At 45.9% G+C, this 18236-nt stretch overlaps 3 protein-coding genes across 4 annotated transcripts in view; 1 reads left to right on the top strand and 2 right to left on the bottom strand.

Moving 5' to 3' along the window:
• Positions 1-227: 227 nt before the first annotated feature.
• On the bottom strand, positions 228-4290 carry PTRHD1 (peptidyl-tRNA hydrolase domain containing 1). The gene is made up of 2 exons (XM_066589147.1): positions 4005-4290; positions 228-571 (listed from the first exon to the last, which is right to left on the bottom strand). The coding sequence occupies exons 1-2, from the start codon at positions 4188-4190 to the stop codon at positions 401-403; spliced, it is 357 nt and encodes a 118-aa protein (XP_066445244.1). The 5' UTR covers positions 4191-4290; the 3' UTR covers positions 228-400.
• Positions 4291-4668: 378 nt separating this feature from the next.
• Positions 4669-12253, top strand: CENPO (centromere protein O). Of its 2 annotated transcripts, none has more exons than XM_066594783.1 (7): positions 4669-4727; positions 4941-5015; positions 5199-5368; positions 5454-5574; positions 9596-9855; positions 10872-11043; positions 11147-12253. In XM_066594783.1, exons 2-7 carry the CDS (start codon positions 4985-4987, stop codon positions 11263-11265), a joined length of 873 nt encoding a protein of 290 aa, XP_066450880.1. In that variant the 5' UTR covers positions 4669-4727; positions 4941-4984; the 3' UTR covers positions 11266-12253. The 2 variants fall into 2 exon arrangements, with proteins under 2 accessions (XP_066450880.1, XP_066450876.1); XM_066594779.1 differs by having other exon boundaries at positions 4676-4729; positions 4932-5015.
• A 1412-nt stretch (positions 12254-13665) lies between these two features.
• The window catches only part of ADCY3 (adenylate cyclase 3), a 145460-nt gene continuing 140889 nt past the window's right edge, over positions 13666-18236 (bottom strand). Inside the window, exon 20 of the mRNA XM_066594769.1 lies at positions 13666-17806. Coding sequence (XP_066450866.1) covers positions 17624-17806 — 183 coding nt within the window. The 3' untranslated portion in view covers positions 13666-17623. The remainder of the gene's footprint in view (positions 17807-18236) is intronic.

Raw genomic sequence — 18236 nt, 5'->3', positions numbered from 1 at the left:
TCACACACAGTAGTGATCATGGCTCCTGTGTGAGATTACAGGAGCGATAATCCTTGGCACGGCAGTCAATCGCCTAAAAACCCAACAGTCATCTCATGTAAACGGGCCCTTAGTGACAGCGCAGCCTGCACACTTAGTATCGGGGGCAGGCTTTCCATCTACTTGATTTGCCGTAAAAGTGAAAAAAAAAAAAAAAACCTAGATAAAAGTAAAATTATTCTACAGCAAACAGTATAAATATTTTTTTATTGTACAATTTTAAAAATTGCCTTTACGCTTCTGGCTGAAGATGGTGCAGAAATCACCCCAACGGCAACTTTGGGATCTCCATGAAGATTACCACATAATCGGCACCAGGAGAAACACGAGCTGCACAGACGAGAACAGTCCATGGCAGCCATCACTTCAGGAGCTTAAACTTCTTCAAGTAACGGTGCACTTCTTCTTTTGGGTACGGTCTGAGGGCGACACACGTGGGAATGTTCTCAGGTTGTTCAAGCCACAGTTTATGGTCGATATTGGCCTCCTTCAGCGTCTCCGCCAAACGGCTCAGAGTGACCTCATCTGGGACCTGCAGAAATAGCAGTAATATTCTTGTACATCGGAGACAGTATTATAGCAGTTATATTCTTGTACATCGGAGACAGTATTATAGTAGTTATATTCTTGTACATAGGGTCAGTATTATAGTAGTTATATTCTTATATATAGGAGCAGTATTATAGTAGTTATATTCGTGTACATAGGGGGCAGTATTATAGTAGTTATATTCTTGTACATAGGAGCAGTATTATAGTAGTTATATTCTTGTACATAGGGGGCAGTATTATAGTAGTTATATTCTTGTACATAGGGGACAGTATTATAGTAGTTATATTCTTGTACATAGGGGGCAGTATTATAGTAGTTATATTCTTGTACATAGGAGGCAGTATTATAGTAGTTATATTCTTATACATAGGGGGCAGTATTATAGTAGTTATATTCTTGTACATAGGAGGCAGTATTATAGTAGTTATATTCTTGTACATAGGAGGCAGTATTATAGTAGTTATATTCTTGTACATAGGGGACAGTATTATAGTAGTTATATTCTTGTACATAGGGGACAGTATTATAGTAGTTATATTCTTGTACATAGGGGGCAGTATTATAGTAGTTATATTCTTGTACATAGGAGGCAGTATTATAGTAGTTATATTCTTGTACATAGGGGACAGTATTATAGTAGTTATATTCTTGTACATAGGGGGCAGTATTATAGTAGTTATATTCTTGTACATAGGGGGCAGTATTATAGTAGTTATATTCTTGTACATAGGAGCAGTATTATAGTAGTTATATTCTTGTACATAGGGGGGCAGTATTATAGTAGTTATATTCTTGTACATAGGGGGGGCAGTATTATAGTAGTTATATTCTTGTACATAGGGGGGGCAGTATTATAGTAGTTATATTCTTGTACATAGGGGGGGCAGTATTATAGTAGTTATATTCTTGTACATAGGGGGGGCAGTATTATAGTAGTTATATTCTTGTACATAGGGGGGGCAGTATTATAGTAGTTATATTCTTGTACATAGGGGGCAGTATTATAGTAGTTATATTCTTGTACATAGGGGGCAGTATTATAGTAGTTATATTCTTGTACATAGGGGGCAGTATTATAGTAGTTATATTCTTGTACATAGGGGGCAGTATTATAGTAGTTATATTCTTGTACATGGGAGCAGTATTATAGTAGTTATATTCTTGTACATAGGAGCAGTATTATAGTAGTTATATTCTTGTACATAGGGGGCAGTATTATAGTAGTTATATTCTTGTACATAGGGGACAGTATTATAGTAGTTATATTCTTGTACATAGGGGGCAGTATTATAGTAGTTATATTCTTGTACATAGGAGGCAGTATTATAGTAGTTATATTCTTATACATAGGGGGCAGTATTATAGTAGTTATATTCTTGTACATAGGAGGCAGTATTATAGTAGTTATATTCTTGTACATAGGAGGCAGTATTATAGTAGTTATATTCTTGTACATAGGGGACAGTATTATAGTAGTTATATTCTTGTACATAGGGGACAGTATTATAGTAGTTATATTCTTGTACATAGGGGGCAGTATTATAGTAGTTATATTCTTGTACATAGGAGGCAGTATTATAGTAGTTATATTCTTGTACATAGGGGACAGTATTATAGTAGTTATATTCTTGTACATAGGGGACAGTATTATAGTAGTTATATTCTTGTACATAGGGGGCAGTATTATAGTAGTTATATTCTTGTACATAGGGGGCAGTATTATAGTAGTTATATTCTTGTACATAGGAGCAGTATTATAGTAGTTATATTCTTGTACATAGGGGGGCAGTATTATAGTAGTTATATTCTTGTACATAGGGGGGGCAGTATTATAGTAGTTATATTCTTGTACATAGGGGGGGCAGTATTATAGTAGTTATATTCTTGTACATAGGGGGGGCAGTATTATAGTAGTTATATTCTTGTACATAGGGGGGGCAGTATTATAGTAGTTATATTCTTGTACATAGGGGGGGCAGTATTATAGTAGTTATATTCTTGTACATAGGGGGGGCAGTATTATAGTAGTTATATTCTTGTACATAGGGGGTGCAGTGTTATAGTAGTTATATTCTTGTACATAGGGGGGGCAGTATTATAGTAGTTATATTCTTGTACATAGGGGGCAGTATTATAATAGTTATCTTCTTATACATAGGAGCAGTATTATCGTGGTTATATTTCTGTCTGTAATAATAATCTATATTTATATAGCACTAACATATTGCACAGCGCTTACAATAGAGGAGAAATAAAACAATACCACAGTTACATAGTAATCAGTTGATGGAAACAATAGGGGTGCGGGTCCTGCTCCAACGAGCTTACATACTACAAGTAATGGGGGGATAGAGAAGGTAAAGGGGCTGGCAGTGTGCACGGTATGGGGAGGTGGAGAGTGAGGGATGCTATACACAATGGTCAAATTGGGCTGTATAGTGACTGAATCATTATGACTGCAGGAGCGGTTTATGATGGCTAGCAGGGATTGCAGTCAGTAGGTCGGGGAGCATGTTATCAGGCGGAGTACAGAGGGGTTTATTTAGGAATGCGGTATGCCTCCCTGAAGTGGTGCGTTTTTAGAGCACGCCTGAAGTTCTGTGAGTCCTGGATTGCCCGGGTAGCCTTTGGTAGTGCGTTCCAGAGGACCGGTGCTGCTCTGGAGAAGTCTTGGAGGCGGGAATGAGAAGTTCGAATTAAAGGGGCGCTGCGCTGTGGAGGGCTTTGTGGATGAAGGTGGCGAGTTTGAATTGAATTCTGTATTTAACGGGCAGCCAGTGCAGTGAGCGGCACAGGGCAGAGGCGTCCGAGTAGCGGCTGGACAGGAAGATGAGCCTGGCTGCCGCATTCAGGATGGATTGGAGAGGGTAGAGTCTGGTGCAGGGGAGGCCGATCAGCAACGAGTTGCAATAATCGAGCCCGGAGTGGATGAGGGCAACAGTAAGCGTTTTTAGCGCATCCACAGTGAGAAAAGAGCGGATTCTTGCGATATTCTTGAGGTGCAGCTGACATGTTCGGGCGAGAGATTGGATGTAGGGGGTGAAGGAGAGATCGGAGTCGAATCTGACCCCAAGGCAGCGGGCATGCTGGGAGTTATGGTGGCACCACACACTGAGATGGAGATGTCAGGAGGAGGTCCGTTAGTGGAGGGTGGAAATACCAGTAAGTCAGTTTTAGAGAGGTTCAGCTTTAGGTAGAGAGAAGACATGATGTTAGAGACAGCGGACAGACAGCCGGTGATGTTCTGGAGGACCGGCGCTGTGATGTCACAGGAAGAGGTGTATAGCTGGGTGTCATCAGCATAGAGGTGGTATTGGAGGCCAACTGTAGGGGGCAGTATGATGATAGCATTATATGGGGACACCCCTGTCACGTGACAGTGCTGTAGACGGGCTGTGTACGGACGGCCTCACCTCCAGCACTACTTTGTGCATGGTGTCCAGCTCCTGCAGGTAAGCCTGGGTGTGCGGGTGCTGATAGTGCAGGTGGATGACAGCTGTGGCAGCATGACAAGCCTGAGCCACCAGAGCTCCGAGCGGCCACCCGAGGGTGGACTGTAAGTCCCGGCGGAGCACCACATACTGCACTAGCGCTGCCATTCAGTTTCCTCCCGGTGTCATCTGCTAGATTGTTATATGAACAATTGTTAATAAAGTTATTTCTAGCCATACATCCACATGTTCAGCTGGAGCGAAACAGAACACGATTTGATTAGTCAGCTCTCAATCCAATGACCAATCACAGTAAAGTGCCTTGTCTGACGCGCCCTCTGCGCTGTGAACAGAAGAAGGATTTTCATTGGCTGAGCTTTCCTCTTCTAACCAATCAGCGTGTAACTTTCATTCCCGGTTAGTTTCCTGGCAACAGAATACATTCAGACACTAGAGAGTGCGCTGCTGCGGGTCAGTCTGTCTCCAGCTCAGCGCCCGTAGACACAATGTTATGTGAACGCTGACGGTCTACAACAAAATGGTCGCAGGTGGTGGTTTCAGTTTCATTTCGGAGACATAGTTTATAAACTGATTTCATTTTCTATTACCCAGCAAGAAGGGGTTGGTATTGGCGGCATAACTGTGTCTACGGAGGCGGGGCGGGCACTTATTGATATTGGTGCAGCTACTGGTCCCAGCAAGTGTGTACGAATTGCAAGTACTACAAGTCCCAGCATGCACTGCTGCAGCCCCTTGTAAAGTAATAGGACTATTGTAGTGGGGGTTACTGGGATTCCAGAAAGTTGGTTTTGCAGTATAATTTTTTTATTTTATTTTTTTAAATCAGAATATTTAATAAGTTTTAATTACTATATTTTCACTTTTATTACTTTTCCCTCCTTTTCGGGTGACTTCCAGTGTTTTCTTAGCGTTTGTTGCCTTCGTGATAAGCGGCGGCGGCCATGGAGCAGGCAGAGACCCTCTTCAGGGAAGGTGAGAATCACGGTCGGGGGTAATAAAGTGATTATGACTCACAACCAGCACTGTGAGGGATATGAAGGGGTTAACACGGCGAAAGTAAGTGGCGAAAGCCCCGCGTTATTTCTGCGACGGGTGATGCTGGGTGTTGTAGTGCTGTCTTCGTGTTTTCTAATCTTCCTCTCTCCGGGCCGCCAGGCGTCCTGTCGCATCTGGATCAGCTGGAGACTTTGTCGCACAACCTGGCCGTGAAGCAGGAGCGGAGTCTGCGGGAGGCGGAAGCCCTGCAGGAGAAGAGGGCGGCCATCCTGCAGCTGAAGAAGGAGCGAGACGAGCTGCGGACCAAGGTCACGCGGCAGGAAGAGCAGGTCGGTGCGGCCGCCGGGACTACATGGCGCCTGCAATAGCCACGTGGGCCGTCATGGTTGTCATGCTTTTGTATCGTGTTCACAGATCCGAGCGCTATCCGTGAAAGCAGAGGGAAGCCGTCCACAGGGGCCGAACACAAAGAAAGCCCTGTTAGGCCTGAAGCTGGAAGGAGTGACGGGTATGATGGAGGCGCTGTGGTTCACAGGTACAGTGCGGGCGGCGGATCATATCTGTGTATGATATATACCTCTGTGAAGTCAGCACCCCGTCTTTCAAAAAAGTTAACTTTTTCCTAAGTTCTGGAGGCCCCCCGAAGAGTTCCCAATTAATTGTAAAAATAGTTCTAGCGAATTAAGCAAAAAAATCAGCCAATGTATCTCTGCGGCGCTAACGTCCGAAAATGATATTACTAAATCAGCGAGAGCTTTGTAGGTCTGGGCTCTAGAGCTTCGAGCATTAAAGGGGTTGTCCCGTGGCAGCAAGTGGGTCTATACACTTCTGTATGGCCATATTAATGCACTTTGTAATGTACATCGTGCATTAATTATGAGCCATACAGAAGTTATATACTCACCTTCCCTGCGCTGGCGTCCCCGTCTCCATGGTGCCATCTAATTTCAGTGTCTAATCTTCTCCCTTCTGGTCGGTCCGGGCACGAGCGGCGTTCTGGCTCCGCCCCCTTCTACGCGTCATCGCGTAGCTCCGCCCCGTCACGTGTGCCGATTCCAGACAATCAGGAGGCTGGAATCGGCAATGGACCGCACAGAGCCCACAGTGCACCATGGGAGAAGACCCGCGGTGCATCGTGGGTGAAGATCCCGGCAGCCATCTTGGAGGAAAAGAAGAAAGAAGTTGCAGAGAGGAGATTCGGGTAAGTAAAATGTTTTTTTTTTATTTTAACACATCCCTTGGGTTTGTCCTGCGCTGAACGGGGGGCCTATGCAAAAAAAAACAACCCTGTTTCAGCGCGGGACAACCGCTTTAAGACTGGGTTCACACAGGGTGTATTCCCGTCGGAAATCTCGCGGTTTGGCCGCAGCAAAACCCGCGAGATTTCCGCCTGGATGGAGAACCGCTGTGGTTTAAGCGGCGCTCCATAGAGGAGAGCGCGGCCGCGACGAAAATAAATTAAAAAAAAAAAGTAAACAGACCTGCTGCATCTTCTGAAACCGCGGTTCCAGCCGGGCTTACCGCAGCGGATTGGCCGTCCCATGTGGATGAGATTTCTGAGAACTCTCGTCCACATGGCTGGCTAATCCCGAGATTAGCGGCCGGATTTGCCGCCGCCAAATTCCGCATGGCAAAGCCGCAGCAAATCGCCCCGTGTGAACCCAGGCTTAGAGATTTCTTCAGAACTCTTATAAAATCGCAGGATTTCCTAAAAAAATATTTACAATTATTTTCTGAAGAAAACTCTTCTTGCTCGGAGCTCTAGAACCCAGATCTGCAGCGGTCGCGCTGATTTAGGAATATCGTTTTCGGACGTTAGCGCCGCAGAGACACAATGGCTGATTTTTTTGCTTAATTCGCTAGAACTATTTTTACAATTAATTGGGAACTCTTTGGGGTGAATCCAGGACTTAGGAAAAATTAACTTTTTTGAAAGCTGGGGTGCTGACTTCACAGAGGTGTGATATGTTATATATAGCGCCACCTTACTGAACAGACCGTACAGCAGGAACGGAGAAGATACTTATTGCAACGATAACAGGGAGGATCCTGAACACAAGAGCTTACAGTCTATGAGGAATGACACAAGAGCTTACACTCTATGAGGAATAGGGGGACACAAGAGCTTACAGTCTATGAGGAATAGGGGGACACAAGAGCTTACAGTCTATGAGGAAATAGGGGGACACAAGAGTTTACAGTCTATGAGGAACTAGGGGGGACACAAGAGCTTACAGTCTATGAGGAACTAGGGGGGACACAAGAGCTTACAGTCTATGAGGAACTAGGGGGGACACAAGAGCTTACAGTCTATGAGATAATAGGGGGACACAAGAGCTTACAGTCTATGAGGAACTAGGGGGGACACAAGAGCTTACAGTCTATGAGGAACTAGGGGGGACACAAGAGCTTACAGTCTATGAGGAATAGGGGGACACAAGAGCTTACAGTCTGAGGAATAGGGGGACACAAGAGCTTACAGTCTATGAGGAAATAGGGGGACACAAGAGCGTACAGTCTATGAGGAGATAGGGGGGACACAAGAGCTTACAGTCTATGAGGAATAGGGGGACACAAGAGCTTACAGTCTGAGGAATAGGGGGACACAAGAGCTTACAGTCTATGAGGAGATAGGGGTGACACAAGAGCTTACAGTCTATGAGGAAATAGGGGGGACACAAGAGCTTACAGTCTACGAGGAATAGGGGGACACAAGAGCTTACAGTCTATGAGGAATAGGGGGACACGAGCTGACAGTCTATGAGGAAATAGGGGGACACAGGAGCTTACAGTCTATGAGGGAATAGAGGGACACAAGAGCTTACAGTCTATAAGGGACCAGGGGGACACGAGCTTACAGTCTATGAGGAATAGGGGGACACAAGAGCTTACAGTCTGAGGAATAGGGGGGACACAAGAGCTTACAGTCTATGAGGAATAGGGGGACACTAGCTTACAGTCTATGAGGAATAGGGGGACACAAGAGCTTACAGTCTATGAGGAAATAGGGGGACACAAGAGCTTACAGTCTATGAGGAATAGGGGGACACAAGAGTTTACAGTCTATGAGGAATAGGGGGACACAAGAGCTTACAGTCTATGAGGAAATAGGGGGCACAAGAGCTTACAGTCTATGAGGAAATAGGGGGACACAAGAGCTTACAGTCTATGAGGAAATAGGGGGACACAAGAGCTTACAGTCTATGAGGAAATAGGGGGACACAAGAGTTTACAGTCTATGAGGAAATAGGGGGACACAAGAGCTTACAGTCTATGAGGAAATAGGGGGACACAAGAGTTTACAGTCTATGAGGAAATAGGGGGAGCACAAGAGCTTACAGTCTATGAGGAAATAGGGGGGACACAAGAGCTTACAGTCTATGAGGAAATAGGGGGACACAAGAGCTTACAGTCTATGAGGAAATAGGGGGACACAAGAGTTTACAGTCTATGAGGAACTAGGGGGGACACAAGAGCTTACAGTCTATGAGGAACTAGGGGGGACACAAGAGCTTACAGTCTATGAGGAACTAGGGGGGACACAAGAGCTTACAGTCTATGAGGAACTAGGGGGGACACAAGAGCTTACAGTCTATGAGGAACTAGGGGGGACACAAGAGCTTACAGTCTATGAGGAACTAGGGGGGACACAAGAGCTTACAGTCTATGAGGAATAGGGGGACACAAGAGCTTACAGTCTATGAGGAAATAGGGGGACACAAGAGCTTACAGTCTGAGGAACTAGGGGGACACAAGAGCTTACAGTCTATGAGGAATAGGGGGACACAAGAGCTTACAGTCTATAAGGGACCAGGGGGACACAAGAGCTTACAGTCTATAAGGGACCAGGGGGACACAAGAGCTTACAGTCTATGAGGAACTAGGGGGACACAAGAGCTTACAGTCTATGAGGAATAGGGGGACACAAGAGCTTACAGTCTATAAGGGACCAGGGGGACACAAGAGCTTACACTCTATGAGGAATAGGGGGACACAAGAGCTTACAGTCTGAGGAACTAGGGGGACACAAGAGCTTACAATCTATGAGGGAATAGGGGGACACAAGAGCTTACAATCTATGAGGGAATAGGGGGACACAAGAGCTTACAGTCTGAGGAAATATGGGGGACACGAGTTTACAGTCTGAGGATATACCGGGGACATAAGAGCTTGCACTCTATGAAGAACTAGGGGGACACAAAAGCTTACACTCTATAAGAAAATAGGGGGGACACGAGCTTACGAATTTATAGTAGCGCCAAACCACCGTGTTGCTGCCATCTGCAGTTGTCACGGGCCCCCGCCCACCCCTGTATATGACCAACCTCCCTGTATATGACCACCTACCCTGCAGGTCCAGGAGGGATGTTGCTGAATTCCACTACATACAAGATAAGACCTGGACTGATGCACTGTAACAGACTGTCAGCTGCGGATAGGTTTGTGCTGCTGACATAGTTACATCAGAGGATTATGTACTGGATACAACTATCACGAACCCTCAGCTGTGCGCCGCGTCCGATCTGCGGGGGTCACATGGCGTTCTGTTCTTTCAGGGATCAGCGGGAAGAAGACTGACCATGGGATGTGCTTCTGCCTCAGCACGGCCTTCGAAGGCCACTACTTGGGGTCCTACTACATAGAGGTGAACAATCTGGAGAGGCCGCAGATCGGCCGCCACTGCATCCCCGTGGTCATCCCCCTGGCGGAGATCTCCGCGGCGCACCTGCAGACGAGCCTGAAGAAGTTCCTCTCGCTGCTGTTTGATCACATAAATGCATTTGCTGGGAGAAAATACCAGGCGGATCGGCTGCAGGTGTGTCCTCACTGCTTTATAACTCTGCTTGCTGTCAGGGAATGAAAATACACATTGAGCAATCTGAACCTCTGACTCTCCAGGAGACTGACTGAGCGATGCTGCCACCTGCTGGCCAACACAATTATGTCCTCTTTAAAACAGATTGCAGGGCTCCAGAGGGGCCAGTGCTGATCTATTATGCCTCTACTTTCATCCTGGGTCCGATCACGCCTTGTACTTCAGTCATACTGAGCGCCGCTGACCTCCAGGCTCGTACACCGCCGGCTCGGGGTTTACCTGGTGCATATGCTCACTTGTGATTATTCTCAGTATTCTTGTAGATATGATACCTTTTAATGGCTAACACAAATACATGATGTTACAGCGAGCTGTCAGACCTCTCAGGGTCCTTCATCAGCTATAATGGAACAGATCTGAAGACGCATGTATATAAATACATATACACATGATCACATGGGACGGCACAGGCGTGTGATTAATAGCAGAAAGGGATGAGCAGAACAGTAAATACTTAATTAGTCCAGTAACAAGTGAAAGTTCTATGGTCTCTAAATTGATGTTAGGGGGTCAGCAGGCCAGCGTGTTACCTCTGCTCTAAGTTTCTCATATTCTCACTCCTATTGCGAACTGCTCGGAGGGGAGGAGAGAAGCAGAGAGCCGGTGAGCGGGAGGGACAGAGTATATTGGCGTGAAAACCCGGCCGATATATGAACGTCTGAATAAGCCCTAATCGTGTGGCAGTCAGATCTCACCCTGGCTTTCAGTGCAATCTCTCTTACACTTTTATTTATCAGCGCTGGTTGTGATTGCAGCAGTTGTGGAGGCTGTGTGTAGTCCAAAACAGCTGATAGCTGCGGGCAATAGACTGGACTGGGCTCTTGAGCTCCTCCGTATATACTTGACGGCAGCGGGATGATTATATGTGTTTGGCGGTCCTGAAGTCCTTACTATCCAACAGCTGAGGTCATGTGACCTGCAGCGCCCCCAATAACGTCATGCGGTTTCGTACACAGGACTCTCCTGGCGCCTGCGCCCCCGGGACCCTGCAGAAGAACTCCCTGCACACGGTCCTCGCCTTCAGCTACAACGTGACCCGCCACGGACAGAATCTTCTCTTCTCTGCAAAGTTGCTGTACCGCGACGTTACCGCTGTGCTTCCGACGGAGGCGCTGGTCACATGTCCAGGTAACGGGAGCGACGGACATCTCTTCCCTTCCTTCTTTCTTTTATTTTTCTTGTCTTCGTTGCAGATTAATAAAGTTTTTTCTGTTTGGTTTTGACGTTGCAGAAAACGTTGAATCTGCGCAGGAGGCGGCATCGTCCCACTCCTCGTTGTTTCGCAGGATGCCCCTCCATAAAGCTCTGGAGTCGCTGGCCAAGGAGGAGGAGTCACCCAGCTTTTCCTAAACCCTGAATGTCTGAGCCGACCCTTAAAAGTTGTTAAAGTTCTATTTTGTGTGTTTTTTGTGAAATCCAAGAAAGTGGATAAAGCAAAGATGGCGAGGAAACAAGAAACTGACAAAGTGCAAGAAGTCTCTCCGAGGCGCGTCCAGGCGTGGGATGAAAAGTTCTGCAACTTTCTAATAGACTTTGTATTTTAATTCCTCACCATTTTCAAGAACTCTGCTTGCTGTCAGCATATGGGAACCCTCTGCTTAAGGTCAGATAATCAAAGGGGTTTTCTGGGAGTTGAATACAGATGACCTCTCTTCAGGATCGGCACCAAACGGCGGTTTGAAGAGGCAGCGGCGTCTCCCTACATACCGGGCACAGGGCTGTACGTTTGGTGGTGCCAGGTATACCAGGTCACTATGAGACTGAGCCGCTGAAAGGCCATGTGACCAATGAAAGTAAAGCTATATGCGTGAGCTATGCGTAGTTTACTTGGATGAGAGTGTGAAAGGCTGAGCTAGGTAACCGCGCCACAATGTGTTGATATAAAACCGTAAAATGGAAAGGGAAAAAGAGCGCCCTCTTGTGGTGACGTTATGGATGGCAGAGGTGATATATTTCTGGATTTATACTGCTAATGTTTGCATGTTGGGGAGAGATTTCTGGAGAAATGTTCTTCCAGGAGCCTTAAAGATGGTTTCCAGGCAGCGCCTGTGGTGATACGTCGGGGTCGGAGCAGTAGCCGATGCCCCAACCCCTGGGTCGTGGTCGGCGCTCATATTGGCAGATGCAGCTTTCATTGAGATCAATGGTAGGTGTGCTTGTAACTGCAGGCTGGGGTCCCATTTCAGTGAGAGCTGCGCTTACGAGCGCCGGCCACTATACAGGAGTCGGAGCACCCCCCAGCCCCGGTGTATCCCGTCAGGCGCTGCCTGGACCACCTCTTTATGATATAAGGGCGTCAGCTTCTAGTTTATATTGTGCAATAAAGACAGTTGAAATATTTTGTCTCGTCTCCATTTAATGTGTTTTTTTTTTGTGTTATAAGCAAAAAATAGAAACTGACCGTAAAGAAAGTGAAGAATTTATAAGGCAACTCGGAATGACTTCTCAGTAGTTGGTTAGGAGCACCAGATGGGGATGTTGTTATCCCTTCCGCTGGTTTCATCACTACAACACCTTTTCTGACGGCCCTCCGGGCACAGATGAGCGGCTGCCATGGCTCGGCTTACAGTGGGTACATCTGGCGGCAGTCAGGTCGGCCTATCAGTGACGGCCATGTTAAAGCCATGTGATTGTCTAGTAGAGGGAAAGTCCATGACCAGCTGTAGTCTGCGGTAATGTGTGGGCAGGCTGTCTGGGTCACCACCATTTAGTACATACATTGACCAGCCTCTTTATTAGACCCCCCCCCCCCCTCACAATTGGCGCTTCTCTGTATGGTAATCCTCCCCGTGACCCCGGAGTGCGGCATAAAATCATGTGACAAGTTATCCGCCGATCAGTTTCAGTGTTGATCCACATTAGATTGAAAAATCCAGTGATCTGAGCGACTTCTAACGAGGCCCGGTCATCGGTGCTAGACTAGCCGGGGCCAGGGTGTCACTGCCAAGAGGGGGGGGGGGGGGGGTGTATACAGAGAATGGCGCGATCGAGGAAAATATCCAGAGAAAGGGGATCCTGTGGACGGAAACAAGTCATCACTGAAAGGGGTCAGAGGAGGATGTGGGGAATCATGGTTAACAGTCATGGCACGGACTAGCAAACTGCAGTCAGCTACAACGCTGGGGCTCCCACTAACATGTCTGTCCACAGAGAACACCAATCCTAACCACGGATAGGCTATTACAGCAGACAACCGGTTCCAGCACCATTGTGTCTACAAGAAACAAAGACGAGACTCCAGCGGGCAAAAGAGCGCAAAAATTGTATCACTGAGCAGCCGAAAAACCTACCCTGGTCAGATGGATCCAGATTTCTGCTAATGGGAGGTCAGAATTTGCCGTAAGCAGCATGAACTGCTGACCCCTTCCTGTCAGCCGGTCAGAACATGTCAGCACCTCCGTCTAATCTGCAGTGACTACAGGAAGCTTCCTGTCCGCAGGGGCCGATATTCCTGCAGAATGATTTCATCATCTAGTGGATCTACATGACCAGTTACTGCTATTCTGAAGGACAAAGGAGTCCAACGCTCCTAGATGGGGGTCTCTAATAAAGCGGTCATGTAGTGTATATGACCGGTGGAACTTCTGACCATGTAGCTACATGCGTTCATCTGGTCACCTGCATCAGGAATCCAGTGATTGCTGCATAGAAACAGAACTAAACGGATTCTGTAAAGCCCACGATACAAGTACCAGTACGCCTGCGCCGCGGGGTGGAGGCCGGCTGTGAATTAATGTAGACCGGAGTAAATTATAGCAAGAGTGCAGTTTATTAAAAGCAAATACCAAAAAAATGACAACAGATGTGAATCGAAAATAATGAACAAACTTTAAAATGTCCGATTGTTCCTTCTCCGCCGTGACGTTAAGTGTCGTAACATTGGGGGACTACTACTACTAGTGTCAGTAGGCTGCCCGTAAAGTGAGTCTACAACAGTAAATACCTTTTACCCGTTGCATTTCCTTTGGTTTGGAGAGTGGCCTCGCTCGTGAGATCATTACAAGTCCACGCGTCTTAGAAGGGAGTGTCGTGGGATTTGCCATCTTTTAAGGTTAGACTGGACAGTATTTCCCAGGTTCCCAGCCTTCGTCTTCGGTGCTCGTTGTGTCCCCGTTACCGGATGTACGTTTTGTGGAGCAGGATAATTCTCGTAAAACTGGACAAAGTCAACCACGGCGCCATAAGTCCTATTAAGTTGATTTCCTGTAGTAATACCCTACAGTTCCCCCCACCCGTTGCTGGTGCTGGTTTATTCCGTGGCCAATCGATGACCGAAGAACACAAATGACTCTAACAAGGAGAAGCCGGAGACTCGGCAGCAAAAACAATCAAAAATTCTTGCAATGGAGATGATTTCCCCTTTTTCGATACGACCGGGGTCTGAGGCCGGGCGGATTACTAACGTCTGTCGTCCTGGTTGATCCATTTGTCTACAGCCATCCTAAGTCCATATAAGTCTATGACTCCCAACTGTTTTTTTATTTACCATCCCCGCGGCAAAAACTTGCCCTCGGCCGAAGGGTGCGAGAGTATATTATCTTCTCTTCCTGGCCCCTTGTTCCACCGGCTCCCATTTTCGTTTTTTAGGCAGTCAATACGGCGGCCACCATTTTTAGACGACCAGAGTATCCATAGTGTGTTGGTAGTTTTAGGACTACCTCACATGATCAGCGCTGGCCAATCACAGAACAGTTCACAGTGTCTATTAGAAAAGGTTGGTGGCCATCACGAAAATGAAGCACCGGAGAGGAAGAGAAGATAACGTCCGGGTAAGATATCCCGCCACCCTCCAGTCTCAGGACAGAATTTTATCCCGAAACTGGAAGGTCACTTTACAGAGGCTGTCCAGGATTAGAAAACCATGGCCTCTTCCTTCCCTAAAACAGCATCACACCAATCCACCAGTTGTATGTAGAGCTGAGCTGCAATACCACACGCAATCTGTGGACGAGTGTGGCGCTGTTTTTATAAAGAAAGCTGCCCTTTTTTTTTAACTAATCCTAGACAACTCCTTCAATAATTTTTAATAATCGGAGACACAATGGAGCCGATGAGTAAAACAAGATGCTTCAAGTAAATGGACCATTTTGGGAAGTGTCTTGAATGGCCTGAAGAGCTTGCAATCCAATATGTGCTCCACAGCAATACTGACTGACTTGTTTTATACTGTGGCTGAATGAGGGCTTTTGTATATAAAAGGGGCACCAACATTCTGCCTCATTGGACTTCTCTTCGGCTTTGGACAAAGCTTTCTTTAAAAGGGCTTTCCCGCTTCTAGCGACTCATGACCCATCTTGGAGGTTATGAATAGCAGATCAGTGGAGGTCTACCACTCAGGACCCCCAGTGATCAGTTGTTCCCCTTGGCTGGTGTCTTAGGGATGATCATCAAGAATGATCATCACTAGTGAATGGAGGTGGAGCGAGTCCAGTATCACTCCGGCCCACCGCCTCCATTCACAATAAATAGGCATCCGATCATTAGTGAACAACCCCCCGTCTACATGGGCAGATCCGTCATTCAGTTTTCACGCATGTAGAAACTGAACGACCAACTAATCTATTGTTGGTCGTCCAGTGGGGGGCATGCCTTTCGAATGAATTCGTTCAGATTCTTGCCGATTTCTCGGCCCGGGTAAAAGGCCCTTAGTGTACCGAGTGGTTTTGCTTTCGGAAACAAACAGCTCCATCCATCGTTCTGTGGGCCGGGTAGGTACTACACTTTGAGTCCCAGTGAAGAGAACTTTTCTACCATTGGTTCCCAAGAAGCAGAACTGTACTACTGGGTCCCTCTAATGGTGCTCATTGTGGAAGCAGATGCTAGTCTGTGGGCTACTGACTTATACTAACACACTAGAAGCCAATGCCCAACCCTGGCCTCGCCACTCAAGAAACTCATTTCAACTAGTGCTACAAGTGACCCCTCCCAAACATGAAAGTGTTCTCCGAATTACAAATATTTTGCACCGTGTGATTATCAATGCAAACGCACAATTAGTAAAGAATTCCCTGCACTGTTAATAGAAATAACTTACGGAATATTATATTGCATTCAACGTGTCGACCGCTTCTATTGCCACCACCTTGCGGAGTCCTCGCCACCTACGATGGGCGAAAAGACAAACCACTCGACATTGACCTGTGCACTTGATTGAGTATTCACAGTGAATTATCGCCCGCTGCCCTCCAGAACGCAAAGTCCATATCGTGATGACCAAAGATGGAGGAAGTAGAAAGAAGAAAAAGCAAAACTTCCAAAAATTTCCCTTAGTTGGTTCCAATCTTTTTGGACAATTGTGAAGGGTTCTCGTTACGGACGATTGACCAACACCTCCTGTGCGCAAGGTAACTACTCGCTTTTGGTAGAGAAGACTTTAGTTCACAGATCCTATAAGATAACCTTACTCCTAGCTCCGCCCCCTCCCTACAGTTCCAGTCATACAGCGCATTGTCAGCATTTCTATATATATATATATATATTCTGTCATTCGTAAAAATAGAACTTTTAAAAAAAACCTTAGATTCTTTTCCATAGACGCCCTAACTATTTCCCTCCTATTTGTGTTTTTATCACCTTAGCCTATTTACGGTTCCGTTCCGGGTAAATAAAACGCAACGGTTTGTTTTGGAAGCTGCGGGTTTTTCTTCGTACAAAAGTAGATTATTTTCGAGTGTGTTTTTGTTTTTAAGAAAAATAGATAGAAATCACAGAGGCTCTCAGTGAAGTCGGCTCTGTCCTAAGCACTGGTGCGTCATTGTTAAATCGTCGATGAAACAGTCTCTTCTCCCCCTCCATCAAGTCCTGGGAAATTCATATTTAAAGCGAGCGCTAATGTGTGTGTGTGTGGGGGGGGGGAGATAAGCAGCAGTGAACGGGGGTGCAGGCAGAATCTGGAAGGGGAATACTAAGTAAGAATTGAAAATATAAATGGTTTCCGTCTTAACTTCTTCTCGTCGTGTGTTATGTTATATAGATGTCTTTTTTTATCATACTTTTTTATTTTTTTGAATATTTTTGTAAATTTTTTGTAAATTTTTTTAATATAGTTTTTTGTTGTTTTTTTTTTTGTTTATTTTTTTTACTCCAAATATAATGAAATATATTGCACTCTTGTCGTTGCATTCCCACTAACTACATGGGCAGGTTATTGTTATTATCACAGTAAACTAGCAGTAAATTAGCCGTCCTGTTTTAGGATTAAAAAACTGTCCCATCGCCCTGAAAGATATATCGTGTTTCTCCGACAGAAAAGTCTCCAAACGCTTTGCCCGTATGTGCTCATCTTGTACGTTTTGGAGGGCCAAAGCCCGCTTGCAATAGTTTTAACTAGACTCTTAAAATTGTGTGGTAAAGTATCCATTTCGCATTCTTTACGGTAGCTAAAAGTCAACTTAGGCCCGTTGGCTAAAAAACCTTCCACCTTTGGCTTTGCCGGACTTCAAGATTTGAATTTTACCAAGACACTCTCGTCTCTCGTCAACCTGTGCAGTCGTAGGGATGTTGAGCAGAAACGTCTTAAAAAGGCAACTCCAGAAATAAAAGAAACTTGTATTTATAGGTATATGTGTCGTCTATACTGTCCTTTTTTTTTTTGTTTATTCCGCTGGCGTGTGGAGGACGTAGGACTTCCTTTTCTGAGACATCAGTCTGCTTGGACTTCATGTGGCGGCAAGTTTATAGCATTTCTGCTTGACGGGGGATCTACAGATCAAGAGTTTTCCACCACTTGGTGGGGCAGAGTGACCGAGGAGCCGTTGATGAAAGAACCTTGTTTGTCCCGTCCTTTCAAGAAAAAAGTGAGAAGTTCGCCTTTCCCTTTGACGTAGATAGGTCCTCTCCTGACAAAGCGGAAGCCGTATTCCTTCAAGATGTCGTGGCAGTCTTCTACAACCTGCAAAACAGTGGCACAATAAGATTCTGAGGTGAATCACTGTCTACACCAGTGGGTCCCGAAACCTCACTTCGACATAGAATGGTAGAGTTGGAAGGACCACCGAGGTCATCGGGTCCAACCCCCTGCTCAATGCAGAAGACCATACCCTACATGCAGCCAAGCTCCACCAAAGACCTGCTACTACTGGATGAAGAAGAGAATTTGGAAACCCTCTTACTAACACAGTTTCTTCAACAACATTGTAGTAGGCTACCATAACCAACTCGGCGTTGACATTTTGATTCTCATTGGTTTACATCCAGTTCTCTGAAGGACATCTAAAAGGTCAAAGCCATACATATAATTGACAATTTTGGTTCAAAAAGTTGCATGTTCATTCCTGATTACATCTCAGGCTCCTGGCATGGAGAACCAGCTATTACTTATG

Source organism: Eleutherodactylus coqui, chromosome 1 (assembly GCF_035609145.1).
Source record: "Eleutherodactylus coqui strain aEleCoq1 chromosome 1, aEleCoq1.hap1, whole genome shotgun sequence".
Classification (NCBI taxonomy): Eukaryota; Metazoa; Chordata; class Amphibia; order Anura; family Eleutherodactylidae; genus Eleutherodactylus; species Eleutherodactylus coqui.
The sequence above is the reverse complement of the archived record's forward strand: the minus strand, read 5'-3'. Positions and strand labels throughout refer to the sequence as shown.